At 42.9% G+C, this 24,552-nt stretch overlaps 2 protein-coding genes across 3 annotated transcripts in view; one reads left to right on the top strand and one right to left on the bottom strand.

Moving 5' to 3' along the window:
• Positions 1–7,738: 7,738 nt before the first annotated feature.
• On the bottom strand, positions 7,739–16,628 carry LOC143793244 (vimentin-like). Its single transcript, XM_077280047.1, has 3 exons — positions 16,022–16,628; positions 9,417–10,079; positions 7,739–8,223 (listed from the first exon to the last, which is right to left on the bottom strand). Exons 1-3 carry the CDS (start codon positions 16,503–16,505, stop codon positions 8,204–8,206), a joined length of 1,167 nt encoding a protein of 388 aa, XP_077136162.1. The 5' UTR covers positions 16,506–16,628; the 3' UTR covers positions 7,739–8,203.
• Positions 13,842–24,552, top strand: part of SLC75A1 (solute carrier family 75 member 1) — a 52,413-nt gene continuing 41,702 nt past the window's right edge. Inside the window, exons 1-2 of one of the 2 annotated variants that reach the window (XM_077280044.1) lie at positions 13,862–14,031; positions 22,050–22,187. The gene's annotated coding sequence lies outside the window, so the exon portion shown is untranslated. Of the gene's footprint in view, positions 14,032–22,049; positions 22,188–24,552 lie in introns of both variants that reach the window. The other variant, XM_077280045.1, reaches the window with a different exon arrangement.

The raw sequence follows: 24,552 nt of genomic DNA, 5'->3' as shown, positions 1-24,552 counted from the left end.
TATATATTTTTTAACCATTTTTTTTTTCATCCCGTAACTTTCTGTCAATGTGATCTGTGTTAAATTAGATCCATTATTATGCCTCTATGATCAGATTGACGAGTGTGAAGATAGCTCCATCTGCCAATCCAAATGTGATTGTTATGGTAGTGTGTCAATTACATACTCCTGAGCTCAAATCTTCCATCATTCCTTCTGATTTTATGTATGTAAAAGATTTTAAATAATCTCTTTGGGATGTGTGTGGGGAAATAAAATTCCCAGCCCTTTCAGCTGTGGTTTCATGGAATGCATGTTGGTATTGTAGCATACCTGACCAAGGCTTTGTGAAGCCAAAATGCCTTACATTTATTCCATTAAAGCGCACCCTAAATATTTCGAACAAGTGAAGCCTAGTGGATTTATCTCTTTTGGGCACCACATTTAAAAAAATAAATAAAATTGAAAAGCTGGATCAAGTTCAGAGAAGAGCTACCAGGATGGTGAACGGCCTGCAAAGTATGTCCTATGAGGAACGGCTAAAGGATCTGGGAATGTTTAGCTTGCAAAAAAGAAGGCTAAGAGGAGACTTAATAGCTGTCTATAACTATCTGAAGAGATGTCAGTGTAGAGGGATCATCCTTATTGTCATTTGCACAAGGAAACACGAGAAGCAATGGGATGAAACTGAAAGGGAGAAGATACAGATTAGATATTAGAAAAAGCTTTTTGACAGTGAGGGTGATCAATGAATGGAACAGGCTGCAACGAGAGGTGGTGAGTTCTCCTTCATTGGAAGTCTTCAAACAGAGGCTGGACAGACATCTGTCTGAGATGGTTTAGTGAATTCTGCATTGAGCAGGAGGTTGGACACGAGGACCCTGGCGGTCCCTTCCAACTCTAACATTCTAGGATTCTTCAAAATATATACTTGGTCCATGATCACACTTACACATTAGACTGTTGGCAGGGGCATGTATGTGGTTTTCCCAAAGGTTCCCCAACAGAGGGTGTCAGGCTAAGAGAAATTCTAGCACGTCTGCTTTCCAATGGCCGATTGTTCTTTGGGAGATAAGCCACTGCTAGAGCCGTTTGGCAATGACTCTCTCTTAGACAACACAGGAGCGCTTGATCAGTCGCTCAGCTGACATCTCTGGTGTGTATGGGGGGCTTTACTACAAATATCCCTGAAAGCCTTACTGATGAAAGTCAATGCACACACACTTTTTCAAGAAGTTTTTGGAGCTGAAACTAAAAAAAATCAAAATATCCTAAAAAAAAGTGAGTTTCTGCTCTGAAAACTCCACACAAGACTGTGCACATAACCTAACAGACCACACCAGGCTCTAGTTATACCCTCTGTCTGGCTCTGTTCAATCTCATACCTAAGATAACTCGCCTCTTCCTATCTCTGACCGCAACATTATCTCCTTCACGCTCACAAATCCTTGCCCACCCTAGCTCACTCCTACCCATCACACATTCAGAAATCTACAAGTAATTAACCCTCATACACTTGGACTCCCCTACAGTCATCACTGTCCCCAATCTCCTCTTTGCCGTGTCCTGATCTGGATGTATATCACGAAGCTCTAAGACACACCCTGGACCAAGTAGTGGCCCTCACCCTCAGAACCTCCAAACACAGAGTAAGACAGCCTTGGTTCACATCACAAACTGGATTTCTCCTGCGATGCTCTAGGAGTGCTGAACGCCTCTAGAGGAAATCTCACCCTCCGGAAAACATTATCCAGTATGATCTTCTCACTATCCAACAACCCAAAGAAAACTCAACACTTTTCACTCCTTCTCAGTCCTAAAGCGCAGGTGCCTATCACAGACCTTTGTGCCGATGATCTGTCCTCCTACTTTACAGAAAAAATAGAAAATATCTGTTTGGAAATCAGCTCTCAGCTACCAAGTGCTGTGACTCTCATCCCTCCCCACATCTCCTATGGCTCACTCTCTACATTTGACCCCATCACAGAAGAAAAAGTTTCCAGGCTTCTCTCTGCTTTTCGTCTTACTACATGCAGCAGTGATCCCATTCCCTCACATCTCCTCCAGTCTCTCTCTTCAGTCATCACTACTCATCTAACTAAAATCTTCAATCTCCCTCTCCTCTGGTATTTTCCAAACACTCTATCATTACTACATTGTTAAAAAAAACTCTCTCTCGATCCATCCTGCACAAATAACTACTGACCAGTCTCCAACCTCCCCTTCATCTCTAAACTCTTGGAGCGCCTGGTCTACTCACAACTTACCTCTCCATGCATGTGCTGTGACCGTAACAGAGCCGCGACACATGCTGCTGTGGTGCCGATCAGCTGGTCAGCCGGCGCGCTCCATGTATCCTGGTTCCCGCTGCAGCTTTTTCAGCAAGTGTTATAGCTTGCCGAATAAGCGGAGACCCGAAGAACTTCGCTCAACTCTACTCTCAACTCCTATTGTGATCCTTGAGCTGAAGATCACAGAAATTAGATATATGTATGTACAGGAGCTTCTTGCAAAATTAGAATATCATCAAAAAGTTAATTCCAATTCTTCAATACAAAAAGTGAAACTCATAGTTATTACACACAGAGTGATCTATTTCACGTGTTTATTTGTTAATGTTTATGACTTACAGCCAATGAAAACCCAAAAGTCATTATCTCAGTAAATTAGAATACTTTATAACACCAGCTTGAAAAATGATTTTAAAATCCAAAATGTTGGCCTACTGAAATGTATGTTCAGTAAATGCACTCAATACTTGGTCGGGGCTCCTTTTGCATCAATTACTGCATCAATGCGGCGTGGCATGGAGGCGATCAGCCTGTGGCACTGCTGAGGGGTTATGGAAACCCAGGTTGCTTTGATAGCAGCCTTCAGCTCGTCTGCATTGTTGGGTCTGGTGTCTCTCATCTTCCTATTGAAAAGTCCCCATAGATTCTCTACGGGGTTAAGGTCAGGTGCGTTTGCTGCCAATGAAGCACAGTGATACTGTTGTTTTTAAACCAGGTATTTACTTTTGGCAGTGTGGACAGGTGCCAAGTCCTGCTGGAGAATGAAATTTCCATCTCCAAAAAGCTTGTCGGCAGAGGGAAGCAAGAAGTCCTCTAAAAATTTCCTGGTAGATGGCTGCGCTGACTTTGGTCTTGATGAAACACAGTGGACCTACACCAGCAGATGACATGGCTCCCCAAACCATCACTGATTGTGGAGACCTCACACTAGACCTCCAGCAGCTTGGATTGTGGCCTCTCCACTCTTCCTCCAGACTCTGGGACCTTGATTTCCAAATGAAATGCAAAATTTACTTTCATCTGAAAACAACACCTTGGACCACAGAGGAACAGTCCAGTTCTTTTTCTCCTTGGCCCAGGTAAGACGTTTCTGGTTTTGCAGAATGGAGAATAGTATAGAGTTATAGGGGAGATGCTCTGCAGGACAGGAGAATGGACATTAGACCAGTGGAAATCTGCGCTTTGGTCTGATGAGTCCAAATTTGAGATCTTTGGCTCCAACCACCGTGTCTTTGTCCGATGCAGAAAAGGTGAACGGATGGACTCTACATGCCTGGTTCCCACCGTGAAGCATGGAGGAGGAGGTGTGATGGTGTGGGGGTGCTTTGCTGGTGACACTGTTGGGGATTTATTCAAAATTGAAGGCATACTGAACCAGCATGGCTACCACAGCATCTTGCAGCGGCATGCTATTCCATCCGGTTTGCGTTTAGTTGGACCATCATTTATTTTTCAACAGGACAATGACCCCAAACACCTCCAGGCTGTGTAAGGGCTACTTGACCAAGAAGGAGAGTGATGGGGTGCTACGCCAGATGACCTGGCCTCCACAGTCACCAGACCTGAACCCAATCGAGATGGTTTGGGGTGAGCTGGACCGCAGAGTGAAGGCAAAAGGGCCAACAAGTGCTAAGCATCTCTGGATCTCCTTCAAGATTGTTGGAAAACCATTCCCGGTGACTACCTCTTGAAGCTCATCAAGACAATGCCAAGAGTGTGCAAAGCAGTCATCAAAGCAAAAGGTGGCTACTTTGAAGAACCTAGAATATAAGACATATTTTCAGTTGTTTCACACTTTTTTGTTACGTATATAATTCCACGTGTTAATTCATAGTTTTGATGCCTTCAGTGTGAATGTACAATTTTCATAGTCATGAAAATACAGAAAAATCTTTAAATGAGGAGGTGTGTACAAACTTTTGGCCTGTACTGTATATACCAGGATGGACACCATGTGGACCATACATACCAGGATGGAGACCATATATACCAGGATGGAGACCATGTGGACCATACAGACCAGGATGGAGACCATATCGACGATACATACCAGGATGGGGACCATATATACCAGCATTGGGACATATATACCAGGATGAGGACATAGTCACCAGGATGATGGGCATATACAGGTCCTTCTCAAAAAATTAGCATATAGTGTTAAATTTCATTATTTACCATAATGTAATGATTACAATTAAACTTTCATATATTATAGATTCATTATCCACCAACTGAAATTTGTCAGGTCTTTTATTGTTTTAATACTGATGATTTTGGCATACAACTCCTGATAACCCAAAAAACCTGTCTCAATAAATTAGCATATCAAGAAAAGGTTCTCTAAACGACCTATTACCCTAATCTTCTGAATCAACTAATTAACTCTAAACACATGCAAAAGATACCTGAGGCTTTTAAAAACTCCCTGCCTGGTTCATTACTCAAAACCCCCATCATGGGTAAGACTAGCGACCTGACAGATGTCAAGAAGGCCATCATTGACACCCTCAAGCAAGAGGGTAAGACCCAGAAAGAAATTTCTCAACAAATAGGCTGTTCCCAGAGTGCTGTATCAAGGCACCTCAATGGTAAGTCTGTTGGAAGGAAACAATGTGGCAGAAAACGCTGTACAACGAGAAGAGGTGACCGGACCCTGAGGAAGATTGTGGAGAAGGACCGATTCCAGACCTTGGGGAACCTGAGGAAGCAGTGGACTGAGTCTGGTGTGGCTACAGGTGCCGCATTCCCCAGGTAAAGCCACTTTTGAACCATAAACAGCGGCAGAAGCGCCTGACCTGGGCTACAGAGAAGCAGCACTGGACTGTTGCTAAGTGGTCCCAAGTACTTTTTTCTGATGAAAGCAAATTTTGCATGTCATTCGGAAATCAAGGTGCCAGAGTCTGGAGGAAGACTGGGGAGAAGGAAATGCCAAAATGCCTGAAGTCCAGTGTCAAGTACCCACAGTCAGTGATGGTGTGGGGTGCCATGTCAGCTGCTGGTGTTGGTCCACTGTGTTTCATCAAGGGCAGGGTCAATGCAGCTAGCTATCCGGAGATTTTGGAGCACTTCATGCTTCCATCGGCTGAAATGCTTTATGGAGATGAAGATTTCATTTTTCAGCACGACCTGGCACCTGCTCACAGTGCCAAAACCACTGGTAAATGGTTTACTGACCATGGTATTACTGTGCTCAATTGGCCTGCCAACTCTCCTGACCTGAACCCCATAGAGAATCTGTGGGATATTGCGAAGAGAAAGTTGAGAGACGCAAGACCCAACACTCTGGATGAGCTTAAGGCCGCTATTGAAGCATCCTGGGCCTCCATAACATCTCAGCAGTGTCACAGGCTGATTGCCTCCATGCCACGCCGCATTGAAGCAGTCATTTCTGCCAAAGGATTCCCGACCAAGTATTGAGTACATAACTGAACATTATTATTTGATGGTTTTTTTGTTTGTTATTAAAAAACACTTTTATTTGATTGGACGGGTGAAATATGCTAATTTATTGAGACAGGTTTTTTGGGTTATCAGGAGTTGTATGCCAAAATCATCAGTATTAAAACAATAAAAGACCTGACAAATTTCAGTTGGTGGATAATGAATCTATAATATATGAAAGTTTAATTGTAATCATTACATTATGGTAAATAATGAAATTTAACACTATATGCTAATTTTTTGAGAAGGACCTGTATATGCTAATTTTTTGAGAAGGACCTGTATACCAGGATGGAGACCATGTGGACCATACAGACCAGGATGGAGACCATATCGACGATACATACCAGGATGGGGACCATATATACCAGCATTGGGACATATATACCAGGATGAGGACATAGTCACCAGGATGATGGGCATATATACCAGAATGGGGGGACATTACCACATAATGAAGGGGGATGGGGGCAATTCATAAGTCTTTATAGAATTTAGAACGCTACAGCGGCCCATACATCCGACGTGTGTGTGTGTGTGTGTGTGTGTGTGTGTGTGTGTGTGTGTGTAGGGATCCAAATTTCGCACTGGGGCCCATCGGACTCCAGTTACACCACTGCAAAACCATATCATACATTCTTAGCAAGAGCACAAGGTGGTACAAGCGACAGAATCTCACTTTTGTGCGGTGCCTTCTGGGCTTCCAGGACCAGCTATCTCTGCCAGCAGCACCTGCTTTTGGTGGGCTCCCACTGAGATGATAATGTATTAGATGTGACCTGCAGTCCCATGTAACCACACATAATACAGTGATAGTTTTGTGAGTCCTGACAGCAGTGATGGCTCCTCTGGATCACGCTGCGGTTTGGGCTGGTGGGAGGAGTAAGGCAGAGTCAGTGAGAGGAGAGCAGACTAGATTTACTGTATTGCTGATAATAACAGACTGCTACAAACCACAGATCTTCAGCATTTTTGCAGTTTTGCACTAGGTCAGCTGTAAATCAAGAGTTGATGCTGCAATTGGCATTTTTCCTGTGGGCAATTTTCCTGTGGGTATTTCAGGGAACCAGTGGGAAGGCATGCTGAGCCTAGCTAATGGTGGGGTGAGCACCTGTGCTTTGTTTGATCAGTCATTGGTGCTGACAGACTCAACACTGTGCAACAAATTTCAGGGAAGTTTTTGTCCCGAGAAAATGTTATTGTATCTTATAGATTTTGATATGCTGAACACGATTATGCGCTCCAAAAGTCTGTGTCGCGTAAGGTTTTTAACCCCTTCATGACTGGAGCTTTTTTTTTTCTTCAATTTTTCGCTCTCCTTCTTTCCAGAGCCATAACTTTTTTATTTTTCCGTCAATATGGCCATGTGAGGGCTTATTTTTTGCGAGACGAGCTGACGTTTTTAATGATACCACTTTTGTGCAGATACGTTCTTTTGATTGTCCGTTATTGCATTTTTATTTTGAATGGGGCGAAAGGGGGGTGATTTGAACTTTTATATTTTTAAACACTTTTTTTTTTACTTTTGGCATGCTTCAATAGTCTCCATGGGAGGCTAGAAGCTGCCATAGCGCGATCGCCTCTGCTACATAGAGGTGATGCTCAGATCACCTCTATGCAGCAGAATTACAGGCTTGCTATGAGCGCCGACCACAGGGTGGCGCTCATAGCAATCTTCCATCAACAACCATAGAGGTCTCGAGGAGACCTCTGGTTGTGATGGCAACGCAGCAATGACCCCCTGATCACGTGACAGGGGTTGTCGCTGCGTGTATTTCCGGACCGGCGTCCAGAAGTGCATTTAAATGCCCGATGTCAGAGTTGGACAGCGGCATTTAACTACTTAATAGGCGGATAGTGATTCCACCCGCGCCTATTGTGGGCACATGTCAGCTGTTAAAAACAGCTGACATGTCGCGGCTTTGAGGTGGTCCAACCGCCTGAGCCCACCTCAAAGCGGGGGATACTGCCAGCTGACGTACTATTCCGTCAGCTGGCAGTAAGGGGTTAAGGAATAACAGTTTATAGTCTACACTATGACGTCCGGGACACTACATACATGTGCATCGATGTCAGTAGCAAAAGCAATTGTTCAGTGTTTTGCAGACGACTTTTGTTTATAATCCGGTTTTTAGAATTATAACAGAATATTATAATGTTTCGTATCATTTCTCAAAAATCTTACGTGATAGGAAAAATCTGAAGTCATTTCTGAAATCAGCATTAAAAAATCTATCAGGAACACTCACAATTGTCCGAGGGACAAAACCTTTGTAACACAGTGTAATAAATACATAAAAGAAGAATACAGATCATCACTTTATTATTCAGTAGTTTCCCTAGAACGCTGAATAAACAATTCGCTAATACAGGCAGAAAGCAGGGGCTGGTTAATATTGATCCAGTGGGAGGCAGCGATGTCGCCCATTCCATGTGGCGCGGTGTACGGCTGGTGATCGTCTCGCTTCCACCTTTTGTGATCCTCTGGTTTAGGATTTATCACCTCGGGCTTAATGGAGAAAAACAAAGAAAATCCAGGATTAAAGATGGGGTCAGTTTTTAAATGCCCCCTCCAAAAAAAAAAATAAAAAGGAAAACAAAAAATGCTTGAAGAAATGCACTGTGTGAATCAGAATTTAGAAAAGTCATTCATTTTGCCATGAAAATGTATAATGCTACAGTCTTTTTGCATGGAAAAAAAAAAGCATGAAATAGTTTGGGCTGGTTTCACATATGGATTTTTTTGGTGCAGATTTTCCACACATTGCAGGAAAGTAGGGGAGTTTATACTTAATCTCCTAATCTGTGTCTTTTTTGTGTGTGGATTCAGAATTAAAATAGTTTTTTGGGTGATTTGTTTTTTTTTGCTTTTTTGAAAACCAGAGCATGTTACTTTCTGTTGCAGAAACTTTTTTTGGTGCAGCTTCCTCCCATTTATTTCAATGATGACCATGAAATCCACAGATAAATCTGAAGGCGTCCTGCTGTTTTTCTCATGTACTAGACAAAACAGTTTTATCAGTGATTTCCTCTGAGTTTCGTCAGAGTTTGATTCAATTTTCACACGGGTTTTCTCGTATGGAGGAGGAGAAAAAAAAAAAAAAAAAAAAAGTTTCTCCACTGTCTCCTAACAGTGTGTAAATTGGACAGCACTCTGATGGCATCCGAGTGCTGTCCTATGTTTTTTTTAATGGACCCATAGACTTGCATTAATGATATTGATCCAACACTTAAACCACTTGCTCCAAACAAAAACAAAAAAAAAAAAAAAAAAAGAGAAAAATCAAACCGGACTTGTCAACTACACAATAGACTATCATAGATACAAGTTATATCTGACAGAACACGTATGTGAAAAATTAAAGTGTGAATCACCTGCTGGCTTGTCAATGTTTACATTTAAGAGTTATCCATAGAATATACTATAAATGGAGCCCACATCTATCTGTCAAGTTCTGACTTGCGCTACTTGATTTTTTTTTTTCCCCCTCTCAAAAAAAAGTTATATAAAATAACCCCATACCGGTTTATGGGCTGGGTATGGTCTTGCAGCTGAGTGCCATTAAATTCAGACTGGGGTGCAGTACCAGACACAACCTGTGCACAGATGGTGGCACTGTTTTTCTAATCTGTGCCACCCATTTCTTATTAGTTATAAGGAATTTGCACATTCTGTTCATGGTGACGAGTCTCCCCTTTTACCTTCACCATCTTTGATCCCAAGCCTTTCCTCTTCTCCTTCCAGTAATGTCCTGTAGACCGCAATCTCCGCGTCCAGCTTGAGCTTGATGTGCAGCAAATCTTGGTAATCCTGCAAATACCGCGCCAAATCTGCTTTCGTTGTCAGGAGCCGATCTTCCAGCTGAGCAATGATATCCTGAAGAGCAGCAACTTCTTCCGCGTGGCTTTCCTGCAAATCCACAAGCTGCCTCTCCAAGGCTTCATTTCTGGCCCTCAAGGCATCGATCTGGCCCTGCAGGTCAGACACCTGGGAGCTGAATTTACTAATGTCTTCCCTGATGTTCCGGATCTTCTCCTCGTTCTTGACCACCTGTCCCTTTGCCGTATTCAGCTTGGTCTTGTACCACTTCTCGGCCTCCTGTATGTTTTTGGTGGCCGCTTCTTCAATCTGAACCCGTAAGGCTCTTAACGCTGCCAGTAGGTCTGGTCGCGCACTCTCCATCTCCACATTCACCTTGGACTCCAGTATTTGTTTCAGTAAGTCGGCCACTTCATCATCGTGGAGCTTTTTGAGGAACTCGATCTCATCCACCAGCTGTTCCACTCTTCTCTCCAGCTCCAACTTTTGCACCGTGGCATCGTCCACATCTTGGCGAAACTCTTTTAGCGTCCTCTCGGCTTCCTCTGTGAAAAGCAAGTGGGAAAAAAAGCAAGTTCAATTCGATTGTAGACTGGGAGTAGCTATTAGCCATGAGAATCCCACCCTTCTGGTTGGTTAGGACGGTTGTCGGACCCTTAATTGATTAATTACATTTAAAAAAAGTACTATTAGAATATTATAAAGGCGTTGACGACTATTGGACAACCCCTTCTTAATTAGTCCATATAACAAAAGAAAAAAAACAAAATAGTACTCATGTCCTGGACTGGTGTAATTCTTCTCTTCCACTATTGACTACTGCTGCTGCTTCTTTATTTCGTCAGCGTGGATTTTAGCTGAAGCCAATCAGCGGCCGTCAAATAGCTTCGGTGGTCATGTCCAGTTCTGGACAACCCCTTTAATAGCATTTCTTCCCACCCAAACAGCTCATTTGTCTTTTCCCATTATGATCAGGAAATGAAATCTGGAGCAAAATCCATTCAGGATGCATGTGGGATTTTGCTGCAGATTTGCCCTCACTTTCACCCTGAATCCGCACCCAAAAATTAACTTGCTGCTGATTTTAAAATCCGCAAGTCAATTTGGGCAATGTATAGATCAGATTAGTACTGGGTCTGGATTTCCATCTGGATTTAAAAAAAAAATAAAAATGGATTCAGATTCAACTCCTGACAGAGGACAGAGCTGTTCATTATAATGAGGCAGATGCAGTCACTTTTTGGCTTCTGTGCCAGCAGGGTCCATGTTATTTAGGAAGAATAGGTAAAAAAACAACTAAAATAGTAACTTGGGCACATTATGGAATTCTGTCATTATATTTTTCTTGATCCTGCATATATATACCTTGTTTATTAAAATGGATCTGGATTTGTCTACTTGATATTTGTAGATGGACCATTTGTGAGCTGTGGCCTTAATATTAGTCGTCACAGGTATTTATACACTGATTAGTGCGGTTTTAGCTGCTTTTAATTCTTTTGTTTTGTCATTTTCATGTATATTTATTGCCAAATAAAGATTGGTAATATATTTGTTGGATGTGCACAGAGCACAAAGAATACTGGTGTGTTTGTTGTTTTGTTTTCTAGAAGCGTTTAATAGATGGACCCAAAATCGTAGTCTAGGAGCCAAGACACTTTTTTTTTCCATTGACTTATCCATGTTAGGTTAAGTTCACAAGATGCAGCAGTTTGTTGTTTTTCTGGAGGCTAAACTTGTTTTCTTGGAAATAAATATTCTGCTAAAAAAAACAGGTTTTGTAGCATCTTTGCAGAGTTTTTTTTTACATTTTTATTCACCAAAAATGCAGAAAAACCTGTTTCCTGCAAGTATTTTGCAGTGTTTTTTGTCACTTTTGGTAATTATTTTTATTTAATGAGTAAAAAAACACTGAAAAAAGTGACCTACTGCTACGACATGTGAACACAGCCTAAGGGTATGTTAATTTCAGGATGAGTTATGTTTGTCCAAGGCATCGTTTTGGGGCACATATAACTGAACTAATGTTTATTAGCTCTTTATAGGTTATTCTGTAGATCACTACGATCACAATGATACCAAATTTTTATCCCTTTTTTTTTTTTTTACTTTGTACACTGAATTAGGCTACTTTCACACTAGCGTTAACTGCAATCCGTCACAATGCGTCGTTTTGCAGAAAAAACGCATCCTGCAAAAGTGCTTGCAGGATGCGTTTTTTCCCCATAGACTAACATTAAGCGATGGATTGACACACGTCGCAACCGTCGTGCGACGGTTGCGCCGTGTTGTGGTGGACCGTCGGCTGCAAAAAACGCTACATGTAACGTTTTTTGCTGCCGACGGTCCGCTTTTTCCGACCGCGCATGCGCGGCCGGAACTCCGCCCCCACCTCCCCGCACTTCCCCACACCTCACAATGGGGCAGCGGATGCGCTGGAAAAATGCATCCGCTGCCCACGTTGTGCGGCGGAGACAACGCTAGCGTCGGTAACCTCGGCCCGACGCACTGCGACGGGCCGAGCCCGACGCTAGTGTGAAAGTAGCCTAAAAACAAAAAACAGTTTTTCTGTGAACGTGTTTTGAGAGCCATGAGTTTTACAGTTTTCCATGAATTGAGCTGTATGAGGAGGAGTCATTGTTTTGCGTGGCAAAGCTGTGTTTTTATTTTGTAGTGTTTTGTGGTATATTTAGGTTTCTTTTTATCACACTTTTTATTATGCTTATGAGGCAAAATAAAAAAATTAGTTCTTAATTTTTATATATTTTTTTATAAACAATGTCCTCTAATAAATAGCTGTAATCCAACACTTGCGATTATATCCAAAACAGATTCTGGCACATTCAGGCTATGTTCCCACAAGTATTTGGTGAGCTTTTGATGTTGCAGATTTTCTGCACCTATTAGGGTACGTGTCCACGGTCAGGATGGCCGGCGTTATCGCCGGAGCGGCGAAGCCCCGCCCCCTTTCTGGGACGCGATGATGCCGGATGTGTTAACTGTACACATCCGGGATCATCGCACCCTCGCATAGGGCCCTGTGATATTACTTGCGGCGACGCAGCATCGCCACAGGTAGCACGGACATGCTGTGATCTGAAAAGACGCGCAGCATGTCCGGAGTCGCAGGGAAGTCGGATGCGTGTTTCCACGCATAGTGGACACGGGATTTCATAAAATCCCCTCCACTATGCTGGAACATCTGGACGCTGCGTGTTTGACGCTGCAGCTCTGCGCAGCGTCAAACAAGCAGCGTTTACTGACCGTGGACACACACCCTAAGGTTACTTGCGGGGTTTTTTACATGCATTTTTATTGCGTTTTTGATGCTGCATTTTATGTCTCTCTTTGATGTGTCATGCTATAAGTAAAGCTGCTTTATTTTTTATACTGCCCATGTGCAGATTACAGGCATTTGTTACCCTTGGATTTTCCGCATCTAATGCAAGTCTGTAGGGAAAATCTGTAAATAAAACCCGCAAAAGAAATAGATTTCGAACATGTACTGCAGGTCAATTTACACTGAGTAAGAGAAAAATATACAGTGGCAGGAGATATTTATAAAGCCCATCCACTTTGCTCAAAGCGTCGAAAACTGACCAAAGACTCACCGTGGGAATTTATCCTAAGGTCACGTGAGCACGGTCAGTATTTTACATCAGTATTTGGAAGCCAAAACCAGGAGAGGAGCAATCAGAGGAAAATTAGAATAGAAACACGTCACCACTTCTGTATTTATCACCCACTCCTTGTTTTGGCTTACAAATACTGAGGTAAAAAACTCACCAAATACTGAATGTGTGAACGTGGCCTAAGGCTATGTGCACACGTAGAAAGCAGCTCTGCGGATTTTTCTGCAGCGGATTTTAGAAATCCGCAGGTAAAAGGCACTGTGTTTTACCTGCGGAGTTACCGCGGTTTTTATGCAGAATTTGTGCGGATTCCACCTGCGGTTTTACACCTGCAGATTCCTATAGAGGAGCAGGTGTAAACCGCTGCGGAATCCGCACAAAGAATTGACATGCTGCGGAATGTAACCCGCAGCGTTTCCGCACGGGTTTTTCCACAGCATGTACACTGCGGATTGCGTTTTCCATAGGTTTACATTGTACTGTATACGCATAGAAAGCTGCTGCGGACCCGCAGCTGCAGATCCGCCGCAAAATCTGCAACGTGTGCACATAGTCTAATGGGTTTGCTGTAATTTTGTGCTTTCATGTGCGTCTTGTTCACTCATTAGATGTAATTGGTTGCACTATGGGATCTATCTCTTCTATAAGTTTTGTTCTCGGGAGGACATTCACATTGTATATTTGCCCTGTACCATGAATAAGACTGGTTTAACAACCTGAAATGCTTTTGTTTTTAATCGTTTTGGTTTAGCCATGTTTTACTAATAAAGGAGAATCTGTTTTGGATATCTCCTCCTTTTTTATTTCCTTGTCTGTGTACTGAAGACACCAGCGTACTCTATTATATGTAGTCATCCCTGGAATGGTGAGCTGACCAATTTTCCTCTTTTTAATATTCAGCAATATTCTGTAATCTTTTATCTTGTGGTCTGGAACACTTCCACCTTATCACTTACACAGGTTTTTATCCCCATCTGTTCCTGACTGGACACGGCTTTCTCTGACACCTCCATTGTCAATCACCCCAGGCTCGCAGACACTACGGTTACATTATTCGTACGCCCCTTCCCTTTTTCTTTCCAAGCATTCATTGAGAAAACCACAGTGCTTACATAACCCAGTCCCGTTAATTCCTGCATTACAGACCTGTTGTACCGATGCCTAATCCTGATCTCATTAATTGCCCATTCTGTTCCTTCACTTTACATGGCACCAAAAAAAAAAACAATTGAAGAATCCAAAGGGGTCAAGGTATTACTTAAATGCAAAATGTGAGGCCGCACACAACGGCAACCGCCAACCGTGCCGTGACAAGGCACTTTAGGGTGTTATATTATGGAGGACCACCTGTGCTAGTATGTGCCAACTATGTTAGTCATTGTTCCCGTAAGCTAGTCCTGATCTGTATTGTCCAACTACGTAATTCCGCATGGTCTGTCTATGATGAAAGCCATTATCTCCATAATGGGGTATCAGTACCGCAGCAAAACCACGTCATTTTCTACGCTTTTGCACTAACCAATGCTGCTGTTTTATTTTATTTATTTATTTTTTTGGGTGGTGAGGGGGAAAAGATAATGTGTTTGCAGACCGCTCTTATTATAAAAAGTTATTATCCCCCCTCAAAACAAAATGTAAGTTATTCCCATTCCATAAGAACTGGGAAAACTTGGTGGGCACTAGGCGTCCGACTGCTGGGGGCCCCAGTGATCCTGAGATTGGGGCTCCAAAACTCCTAAAAGCAGGCTCTGCATCTCCATCCTGAATGGAGCGGAGGAGCACATCCCTAGCGGTTGGAACCCCTGTACTGTGGATATGTGGTAACAAGATTTTTTGGCGTAATCGTTTAATATATGGAGATAATAATTGTAATAATCTTAGAGGTTGTCCAGTTTTAAACTTTAAGTCTACAGTCAGTCTGTGACTGCAGACTTTTGAATAGTCACATCCTGCACTCTGTGAGGATTCTCCGGTGCCAGGAGCGGGTGGGGGCGCGTGACCACATGTATATTATTTGCAAACAGTGAGTCACGTGCCAACTATATGGGCGCAACAATACGCAATGCAAGTGTATGGAGCAAGGCCGGAAACTGTCTAGTGGGAATGTGGCTGGAAGTATGTATATCGCATAGCCGAGGTCTCCTAATTGTCCGCTGCCGACGAATCTTCACATTGCTCGCAGTGGGAGGATTTACAGCTGGAGGTCACTTTAGGTCTGACGCCTACAAAGGAGCATGGGTATGTGTCCTCAGTGCAAGTACATCACAGCATTACCCTACCTGTGGCGGGATTTAAAAAAAATGATGCTATAAAGAATCATCTCCCAAAATTTGTCAATGAGAACCTTCTTTAAAGAGAACCTGTTAGCATGATTTTGTAAAGGTAAAGACATGACAGTAATGTCGCTGTACTACAGAGTAAATTAATATCTTTATTGAAGAAATCCACTTTCTTTCTTTAATTCTCATTTAAAGTTGTCTGATCATTAGATTTCAGTGCACAGCAGCTGGACCGTGCATTGGGTTTTCCCTTCCCTGTGGTGTGTGATTCCCCGGCCCCTCCACCTGCCTTTGGTCTTTGAAATCTCAGCAGTGACCTGTTAAAGACCAGAGGCAGGTGGAGGGGCTCCAGAATCTCAGCCAGGTAGGAGAAGACCCTGTGTGCAATGCGGCCCCTGTGCACTGAAATCTAATTAGCAAGAAGCTTCAGATGATGATTACTGAAGAGCCAAAAAGTGTACAAATTTAATCTGTATTACAGTCCCATTACAGAAATGTCTTTACTTTACAAAATTGTGAAGGCAGGTTTTCTTTAAGAAGATTTTGACACCTGATCCCTTATGCTGTGTTCCTTACCTTTCAGGGCCAATTCCTCATCACATTTAGCATTCCAGATGTCAATTTCTTCCTCCAGGTTTCCTCTTTCAATATCAGCTGCACCTTTTTCTTTGGTCAACTTCTCAATTAATTCCTTCAGCTCCTTGAATTCTTTCTCGTACTCATCAGATATGCCAGGTCCCCTTTCCTTCAGACGTCTGTTCAGTTCCTCCACCTCTTCACATAAAGCCTTGTTCTTCTGTTCCAGCGATCGCACCTTATCAATGTAGCCTGAAAATCGGTTGTTCAGTTCTTGGAGCTCTTCCTTCTCGTTGGGACGGTAGCTGTAGACTTTAGTGGTGGACTCTTCCAAAGTCCCTTGGATTCCAGCAGAGATGGATGCAACAGTAGAACCACGAGTCCTACTGGATTCATTAACATTCAGGGTCTTCTGAGAAAAAGAAGAGCTCTTCATTTTAAGTCTTGTCCTCAACTGTAGATGTGGGAAGTAGAATGACAACATCTTGGGATGAACTTATATATGGAGTTCTGGAATCTGGCACATAGACTGCAACTGTACATGTATAATGTATGGAGTCAATTAACAGCATAGCAAGCATGCAGGCAGGGATGGAACCACCAGTAATCACATTCTCTAAGTTTTACACTTGAGTGCAACATAACTAATGTTATACAGCATGATGGGAATGATATCATATCCACTGTAACAAAACAAAAAAATGTACCAATATTTGTCAACCAGGGTGTTTCCCAACAGTTCTAGATAACGTTCAACAGGAAAAGTTTAAGGATCTTCTTAAATTTTACTTCCCTTAGTCACTGGAATTCCATGTAGGTGACTAAATGTTAGACAGCCAGTAATAAAAAAAAGACACAATTGAAGTTAGCCATGCCCTAGAGATCTTGACCGGGTCAGGACTATTACTTACCAAATACGTGCCTTTTCTTTACACAAACTGGAATCATTGATGTTAACGGAACGCAAACATTTCTGGAAAAGTTGATCACGGAAATCGAACTTTTGGTCATTGTCAAACACTGTAGTTAAAAAGTTATTCATGCTGAGACCGTCATCCTATCAATGGAAGCCTGGACCACAGATCACGATAAAGATTGAGTAGTGATTTGTCATTTTAATTTATGGCTTTGTCGTCTGAAATTATGAGAACCTGCACAGGCCAACCACGACTTTCTGAGATAACTAATGTAGGAATCAAGCAAAGAAAAAAAAGGATTTGCCAATTGCATCCAGAAAGCTGGGATGAGAACTGAAATCTGTTGTCATCTCCCCATATGCCAGCTGCCTCTTTAGAGAAGAAGAGGACTTGAAATTGAGATTCTGGCTTGGCTTTTATCCTAAGTCATATGGCAAGACCCCTTAAAGGGTCGATAGTGACTTTTAGGATTTTTACTTCCAATAGGTGGCACTAGAGTTCACTTCCTCTTCCTATCTGAAGAGGCAATTTGCATATTTTAATTTCCCAGAGAAGCATTGCATGCCTTATAAGCCTTCTTAAACTGGCATGCCAGGCATATCACTCTCCACAAGGACATCCTTGCCATCTCCCCTATACTTTATCATTTGGTAGCAACAGCCTTATCCATCCTTGTCTAATTATTGATGCCTGTATTTTTTTTGCATAGCAATAGTGTGTATCGAGCTCCAGCCGAAGGGTTAATGTGCATGACAAAGCCTCATGCATGAACCCTATAAGGATCTGTCCATGTGCAAGATACCTATAGGGTGCTCATATACTGCCACATTTAATTAACAAGCTCAAACACACTTGCACTTCTTTACAGCAAATATATGTGGCTTCCGCCACCTTTATTACATCAACCAACTTGACAACCTCATAACTCGGGGTAACGTTGCCCACTCGTGACAGGACTCATCTTGTGCTCAAATTAAGCTGCTCCCAGTTTTCATATATTGGACCTTGGCCAGCCTGGTTACCTTTGATGACTAGACCCCCTGGAAGCAGCTATAAGTCTCTCTAATCTTGGTGACTGCCAGGCCCAACGTATCTATGGGACCTCCAGTAAGTTAATGTCTTGTCCACGCTTGATCAGTCTATAACAGGACTGCAAGTTTCCTGGTGCTATTGTGAGCAGCCTATGTGGCGCCCCTGATTGTGCAGTTGCCACAGAGTACTGCACCTCACCCAGAGGTGTGGTATTCCGCTCTCAAGTAAGGAGGGAGCACAGCACAGAACCCTACACCTGCATCCAACACTAGACACTTCAGTCAGGGCACCTGGGCGTACCCTAAGGGAGGAAGGCATCATTCCAGGCTGGATAGGAAAGGGTGTTGGAGGAGTGGGTGGGGTAGGTAGAGTAGGGGAGGAGCTAATTAGGAGGGAAAGTTAGAGATTGTGAGAGAACTGGAGCTGAGCAGACGTGTGGGTCTGCAGCTCCTGAGAGGACAGAAAGGAGTTCCCAAAGAGAAAAAACTGAAGGAAAGTGAAGCTAAAGAAAGAAGAGAAGGAAGGGGTCCTAGAGGCATGGGTAGTGAGAAGTCCACCCGTGGGGCTTGCATTCACGCTGACCATAGTCAGCTGGAGGGACCAGGTCGCAGTCAGGGGACCGGCCCCATTTTAGTGGAGAAGCTAAGGACTCAGCTACATAACTGGAGACTGTGGCTTTTGCAGGAAGCACAGCCACATCTGCACACATTCGCTGAAAAGGCAGCCATATAGGATCCAGGGGGACTTAGAGCTCGCCGCCCGACAAGATCCAAGGCTGCTTGCTTGGGACACTGTGTGGCAGGCGCAGGGCAGGAGAGGCCAGGCAAGGACATATGAAAGAGGGTTCTGGAGATTGCACCCAAATTGCTTGAGAGCTGGCTGGACCACAAACCCTGAGGACACAGCACCCCGGCTGGGGCAACTAAGAACTGTGAGTAAACCTTTGGAAACTGCACCATGATTTGTCCTCACACTTATTTACTGCGCCATCCACCCTGCACCACAGCTACCACAACATCCATCATCTCACAATTTCACCTACGTTCCCTGGGACTAAAGCTCTACCTGTGGAGAGCGGTACCAACTCTACTGCATCACCATCAGCCCCAGCGGTCCCTTTAAGCAGCGCCGGCTGACATCTCCTATTTGCCGAGTACCACAGGTGGTGTCACGAACATTTATCTCATAAACTTTATTCCCCTTTTTCATATTTTATTGGACGCCCAGGGCCACGGACCGGGTCATTGCTGCCGTGACGCGTCCCCTTTAAGAACCGACCATGGCCTGCAGTGTCTCCAGACTTGTCTCCCATCGAGCACATCTAGAACGTCATTCATCGGCGATTGCAAAGAAAGCTGTGTTTAAAAAAAAAATTCCATTTTTTTTCGGCATATACAGACCTCCCAATCGTCCCGATCCAGCGGGACAGTCCAAATTTTGAGACGCTGTCCCAGCCAGGATCTTGCTTTTCCCGCACTGCCCTGAGGTTGTACCAGCCTCAGGAGAAACTACAGAAGCAGCACAGCATGCTGGAAGTAGTAGCTTTACCACAGATTACTGACCTAGCATGCTGGGAGTAGTAGCTTTACCACAGATTACTGACATGGCATGTTGGGAGTAGTAGTTTTACCACAGATTACTGACATAGCATGCTGGGAGTAGTAGTTTTACCACAGATTACTGATATAGCATTCTGGGAGTAGTAGTTTTATCATGTATTACAAACACAGCATGCTGGGAGTAGTAGTTTTACCACAGATTACTGACATAGCATGCTGGGAGTAGTAGTTTTATATATAGTGTAAAGGGTATATGTACAGAGGGAGGGGAATAGTGTGAGGAGACAGTATGGGGGAGAAAAGTGAGTGGGCACAAAATAGAAACAGAGTAGTGGGAGCATAGCATGTACTTTAATTCATTACTTCTAAATACATTTATTTTTTTCTGTTTATAATTATTGTTTATGAAACCGTGTGGGCTAAATGGGTGTGGTTGGGGGGATATGGGTGTGACTAGTTGTGAAATGGGTGTGGTCAGGGGCATGGTCTAAAATTTGCCGCAACCTTTGTCCCTCTTACCCTTCTTCAAAAGTTGGGAGGTATGCATATGCATATCAGTAACATTTGTATCCATCCCATGAGTCCACAATTTTCCCTTCTTGGTGTTCTCAATTTCAATGTTGAGGAGTGTATGATGTGTTTTATATGAGTTGCACATGCATTGAATGCATTTGTGTTTGTGAACATGCATTTGTTTTTCCGGGCCCAAAAATCGTTAGATTTGGCTATGTTTTTTTTTTTTTTTATGTGGCATCACATTGCTTGTAGTAACATGATCACATTTACAAACATGACTTGTGATGTTAAGAAAATCACAAGACTGCATTTTGTAAGGCGACTAAAAAACGCTGTATGAATACAAATTTAAAAAAAACTGACCGTCACATCCAAACATAGATTAAGGGTATGTGCACACAGTAGCAAAAGAGGTGCAGAATTTTCTGCACAAAATCCGCAACTCCTGCTAGAATCCGCAGCCGTGGATTTGCCGCGGTTTTTATGCGGATTTTGTGCGTTTTTTATGCGGATTTTGTGTGGATTTTCAGCGGTTTTTGGCCACTGCGGAATTTTAACATGGAGGGGTGCAGAACCGCTGCAGATGCGCACAAAAGAAGTGACATGCACTTCTTTGACATCCGCAGCAATTCCGCACTGATTATTCTGCACCATCTGCACAGCTTTTTTTTTTTGCCATAGAATAACATTATGCTGTACATCACAGTGCGGATCTGCAGCGTTTCTGCGCGAAAAAATCCACTGTGGATCCGCAGCAAATCCGCATCGTGTGCACATAGCCTAAGTGTGAACAGGTGCTGAACCTAGAGTCACCACCTCATATACTACACTACACTCAAACAAAAAAGGACCACTACCCCTCCGAAGAGATATAGATTTTAGGATTCATGTTCCCATACAGATGAAGACTTTATTCTAAGGGAGGAAAAACATTGCTAGGTCCTGGTATACGAGAAATGCCTTATTGTGGCTACCAGGTACACATGAGCTGGCCAAGTTATGCGCTAAACTTTCTCAATTTTTCATATTTCTAGTGCAGTAATGCAATTCTATTTTCATTTTTCATGTTTGCAAGTTTTGGCACTACAGTGTGCTGCCTTTTTTGCTTGAGTAAAAAACGCCGTATATAGCCTTAGCCTTAGGCTGCCGTCACACCAGCAGTATTTGGTCAGTATTTTACCTCAGTATTTGTAAGCCAAAACCAGGAGTGGAACAAATAGAGGAAAAGTATAATAGAAACATATGCACCACTTCTGTATTTATCACCCACTCCTGGTTTTGGCTTACAAATACTGATGTAAAATACTGACCAAATACTGCTAGTGTGACGGCAGCCTTAGGCCTCATACCTCATACAAACATCAGTGATTTTTCTCAGATGAAAAAAAAACAAAACAATCCTACTTTCATCAGTTCTAGCACGGGGTATATCATCAGTGCTTCACTATACTGTAGATTTTCTCTTCTGCAAAAATAAAATAAAAAAAATTCTCCATATTAAAATGTTAAAAACGGACAGCACACAGATTGCATCCGTGCGCTGTTGTGATTTTCTTGGAATCATAGACTCGGATTGGAAAGTTTGATACATGAGTCGCATTAAAAAAATATTTTATTTTGTTTTATTGCGGACAGCTCGGTCTACAAATAAAACAATGTAACCAGCCACATAGACAATAATGGGTATGTGTTCTACCTGTGAAAAACATGGAAGAGACACGTACGTGAAAATAGACAACAGACATGTGAATGAGGCTTTTTCCAAAATAGTGCAAAGAAAAAGCATCTCTGAAATTTAATACATTTTATTTCTATAGCGCCAACATATTCCAATGCCGAAGATTCACGTACAAACAATATCACACATTACAGCGTCGTGATCTCGAAATGAAAACTGCACTCTAATCTACTTTCCTGTGCTCCCGATCATTTGTCTGTGTTTTTATGCTGTAATTTCGAAAAAATGGGCCATTTTACATAATTATTATTATTATTTTTGTAAAGTTTGGTGATAGAACTTGCAGCACGGAAATCTGATGCTGGAGGAGGAGGCGAAGGGAGGATCAGGGCTGGCAGCAGGAGGGGACTGAGAGGAAGGAGTGAATTCACAGTACAGCACGCTGAGACTACAGGAAGACATGGGTAAGGAGTCTCTGAGATGGCACACAATAATATTGAGTGTATATAGAACACTATATAAAACACTAACGTGTTTCCTGCAGGAGAGAGCAGAGACTAGAAATACAGGAAGGAGGGGGAGCTGGAGATGATGGAGGAGGAAGCTACAGGTAGAGGAGATAATGAGGGGAAGGGCTGTAATCTAAGCCTCAGGAGGAGATGAGCAGCACTGCACCCTGCAAAGCATCACAGTCAGCAATGGAGGAACCAAAGTTGGGGGCTGTCCGTCAGGAAGTGCAGTGAGAACTTTTCACTTTTAGGAAGAGTAGTATTATTTCATGGGGGCTATAGGTGGGAATTATTTAAAATGGGGCAATGCGACTAGCATGACTCTGGTCATGTCAATTATTTAATCCCCAAATCATGTGATGACGCAGACGTGTTTGAAGCCTCAAGATAAAATCTTTTATTTAGTTGGTTAATGATTTCTAGGTCTACAAAACTTTCTGTTCTATCATGATTGTAATTATCACTTTAGAAGAAGTTCCAACCAGCATCAGGAATTTGCAGATACATCACACGAGGGACACAAACTGTTCCCATCAGACCATGCTGACTATAATGGGGTTAGTTGGGAGTCCATTACGGTACTCATCATTGGCACTGCATCCTGCACTTTTTCACGGAGGTAAAAATGAGACTGGGGTTCAAACGCAAGAGTGAATGAAGAATTCCGGCACAAAGGCTTATTCACATGGGTCAGTTCCGCAGCATGGTAACAGTAATGGTTCTGTGGGTGAAATATGCGGTGTAAATTGAATAGAGATGCTAATCTGAAATCTGCAGCAAGACCATTTGTGCTGTGGAAATTTACTGCTGATTTCAGGACTTCGCAATGCATTGGATTTGCTGGAGAACACATACACATGTACAACGCAGCGTAATACCATCCTAGCTATAACTAGATGTGTGGCACAATTCAAAGAAATGGGGGAAAGATTTACTAGTTACGAAACTTATGGCAACAGCAAGTGAAAATGGTGTGGTTTAGGGGAATCATTTCAATGCTCTCTAATGCAAAGGAAAAATAGAAGCCGCTGAACCATTCTGGTTTCTCTAAATATGAGAGATTAAATCAAGAGATGAGCAGATCTGTTTGCTCTGCCATGGTCCTCTGTGCCAGCCGCTATTCACTTTCCATTCTGCACCTGGCATCCTCAGCCCAGCGTCCCCAGCTCCCATAGCGCTAACTAGGCCCTGTGTCAACATGAAGATCCTCCTTGAAGTTGGCCTCACACAATGTCATGATGTGCATTACACCGCAATAGTTTTATGTCGTTTTGACGGACCACTCTCATCCCCTTGTTATTCTATGGTGCAGTGCCCATGTCCGACCCTTCCCTCACAAGCACAAGTTGACTTGAGTTATCAGATTGACATTCAGGTCACAAAATGGAGAAGATGGAGATTTTTTTTTCTCCCATATTTGAGAAAATCAAGTCACACTCTGATCAGGATATGATTAGTATCGATGTTCTTGGATGAGAGAAAAACAATAGTGTGACCCTAGATTGGAGCGCTGTGCACGGACTGGCCGGTGAATCTACTTCTATGCAGCTGGCACTCTGTTTGTGAGAGCTGCTGGCCAGTCCATGCACTGTGTTCTGAAATCAGTCTGTTTTAGGCCCCTTTCACACATCATTTTTTTGCTATCAGTCGCAATCCGTTGAATTTTGAAAAAAACTGATCCGGCAACTGATGCCGCTGGATCCGTTTTTTTCTCAGACTTGTATAATGGATTGCCTTATGTTTTATCCGTCGTTTGCCAGATCCGTTGAAAATTGTTTGTCCGGCGGCCGGAGACAACGGACAAAGTAACGTTTTTTGTGTAAGTTGAAAAAACAGACCGATGAATCTGTTGCCGTCCGTCGTTTGCTAGAATGGAAGCCTATGGGCGCCGGATCCATCAAATGACAGAATCCGGCGACGGATTCCGTTTGTTTTAACTGAGCATGCTCCGATTTTTTTTTAGGATCCAATTAGCCAGATCCGCTAGTTGGATCCGGCGAAAAAAACAGATCCGTCGCATCAGTTTTTCAGAATCTGAATGGATCAGTTGAGCCAACGGATTGTGACTGACAGCAAAAAAACTGATGTGTGAAAGGGGCCTAAGCTTTAGAAATCATAGTGATTCTTCAGGTACAGAGCTCTAGTACATAGTGCCGGATTATCAAGTGCCACATTAATAACCTTTTAGGGCTTGTTCACACTTTGTGTTTTACAGTACCAGCAAAGTGAATGAGATTTCTGTAATCTGATGCACATGTTGCCATTACTCAAAGTGTGCACATACCTTTGCAGATTATGCCAGCACGTATATACAGTATAT

This window comes from Ranitomeya variabilis, chromosome 1 (assembly GCF_051348905.1).
Source record: "Ranitomeya variabilis isolate aRanVar5 chromosome 1, aRanVar5.hap1, whole genome shotgun sequence".
Taxonomy (NCBI): domain Eukaryota; kingdom Metazoa; phylum Chordata; class Amphibia; order Anura; family Dendrobatidae; genus Ranitomeya; species Ranitomeya variabilis.
The sequence above is the reverse complement of the archived record's forward strand: the minus strand, read 5'-3'. Positions and strand labels throughout refer to the sequence as shown.

Coding starts and splice junctions, on each gene's coding strand:
- LOC143793244 (XM_077280047.1), bottom strand. CDS start 16,505: ATGTTGTCATTCTACTTCCCACATCTACAGTTGAGGACAAGACTTAAA. Junction 10,080..16,021: donor TGAGGAATTGGCCCTGAAAG/GTAAGGAACACA, acceptor TGCTTTTCACAG/AGGAAGCCGAGAGGACGCTA. Junction 8,224..9,416: donor TGGGATCAAAGATGGTGAAG/GTAAAAGGGGAG, acceptor TTCTCCATTAAG/CCCGAGGTGATAAATCCTAA.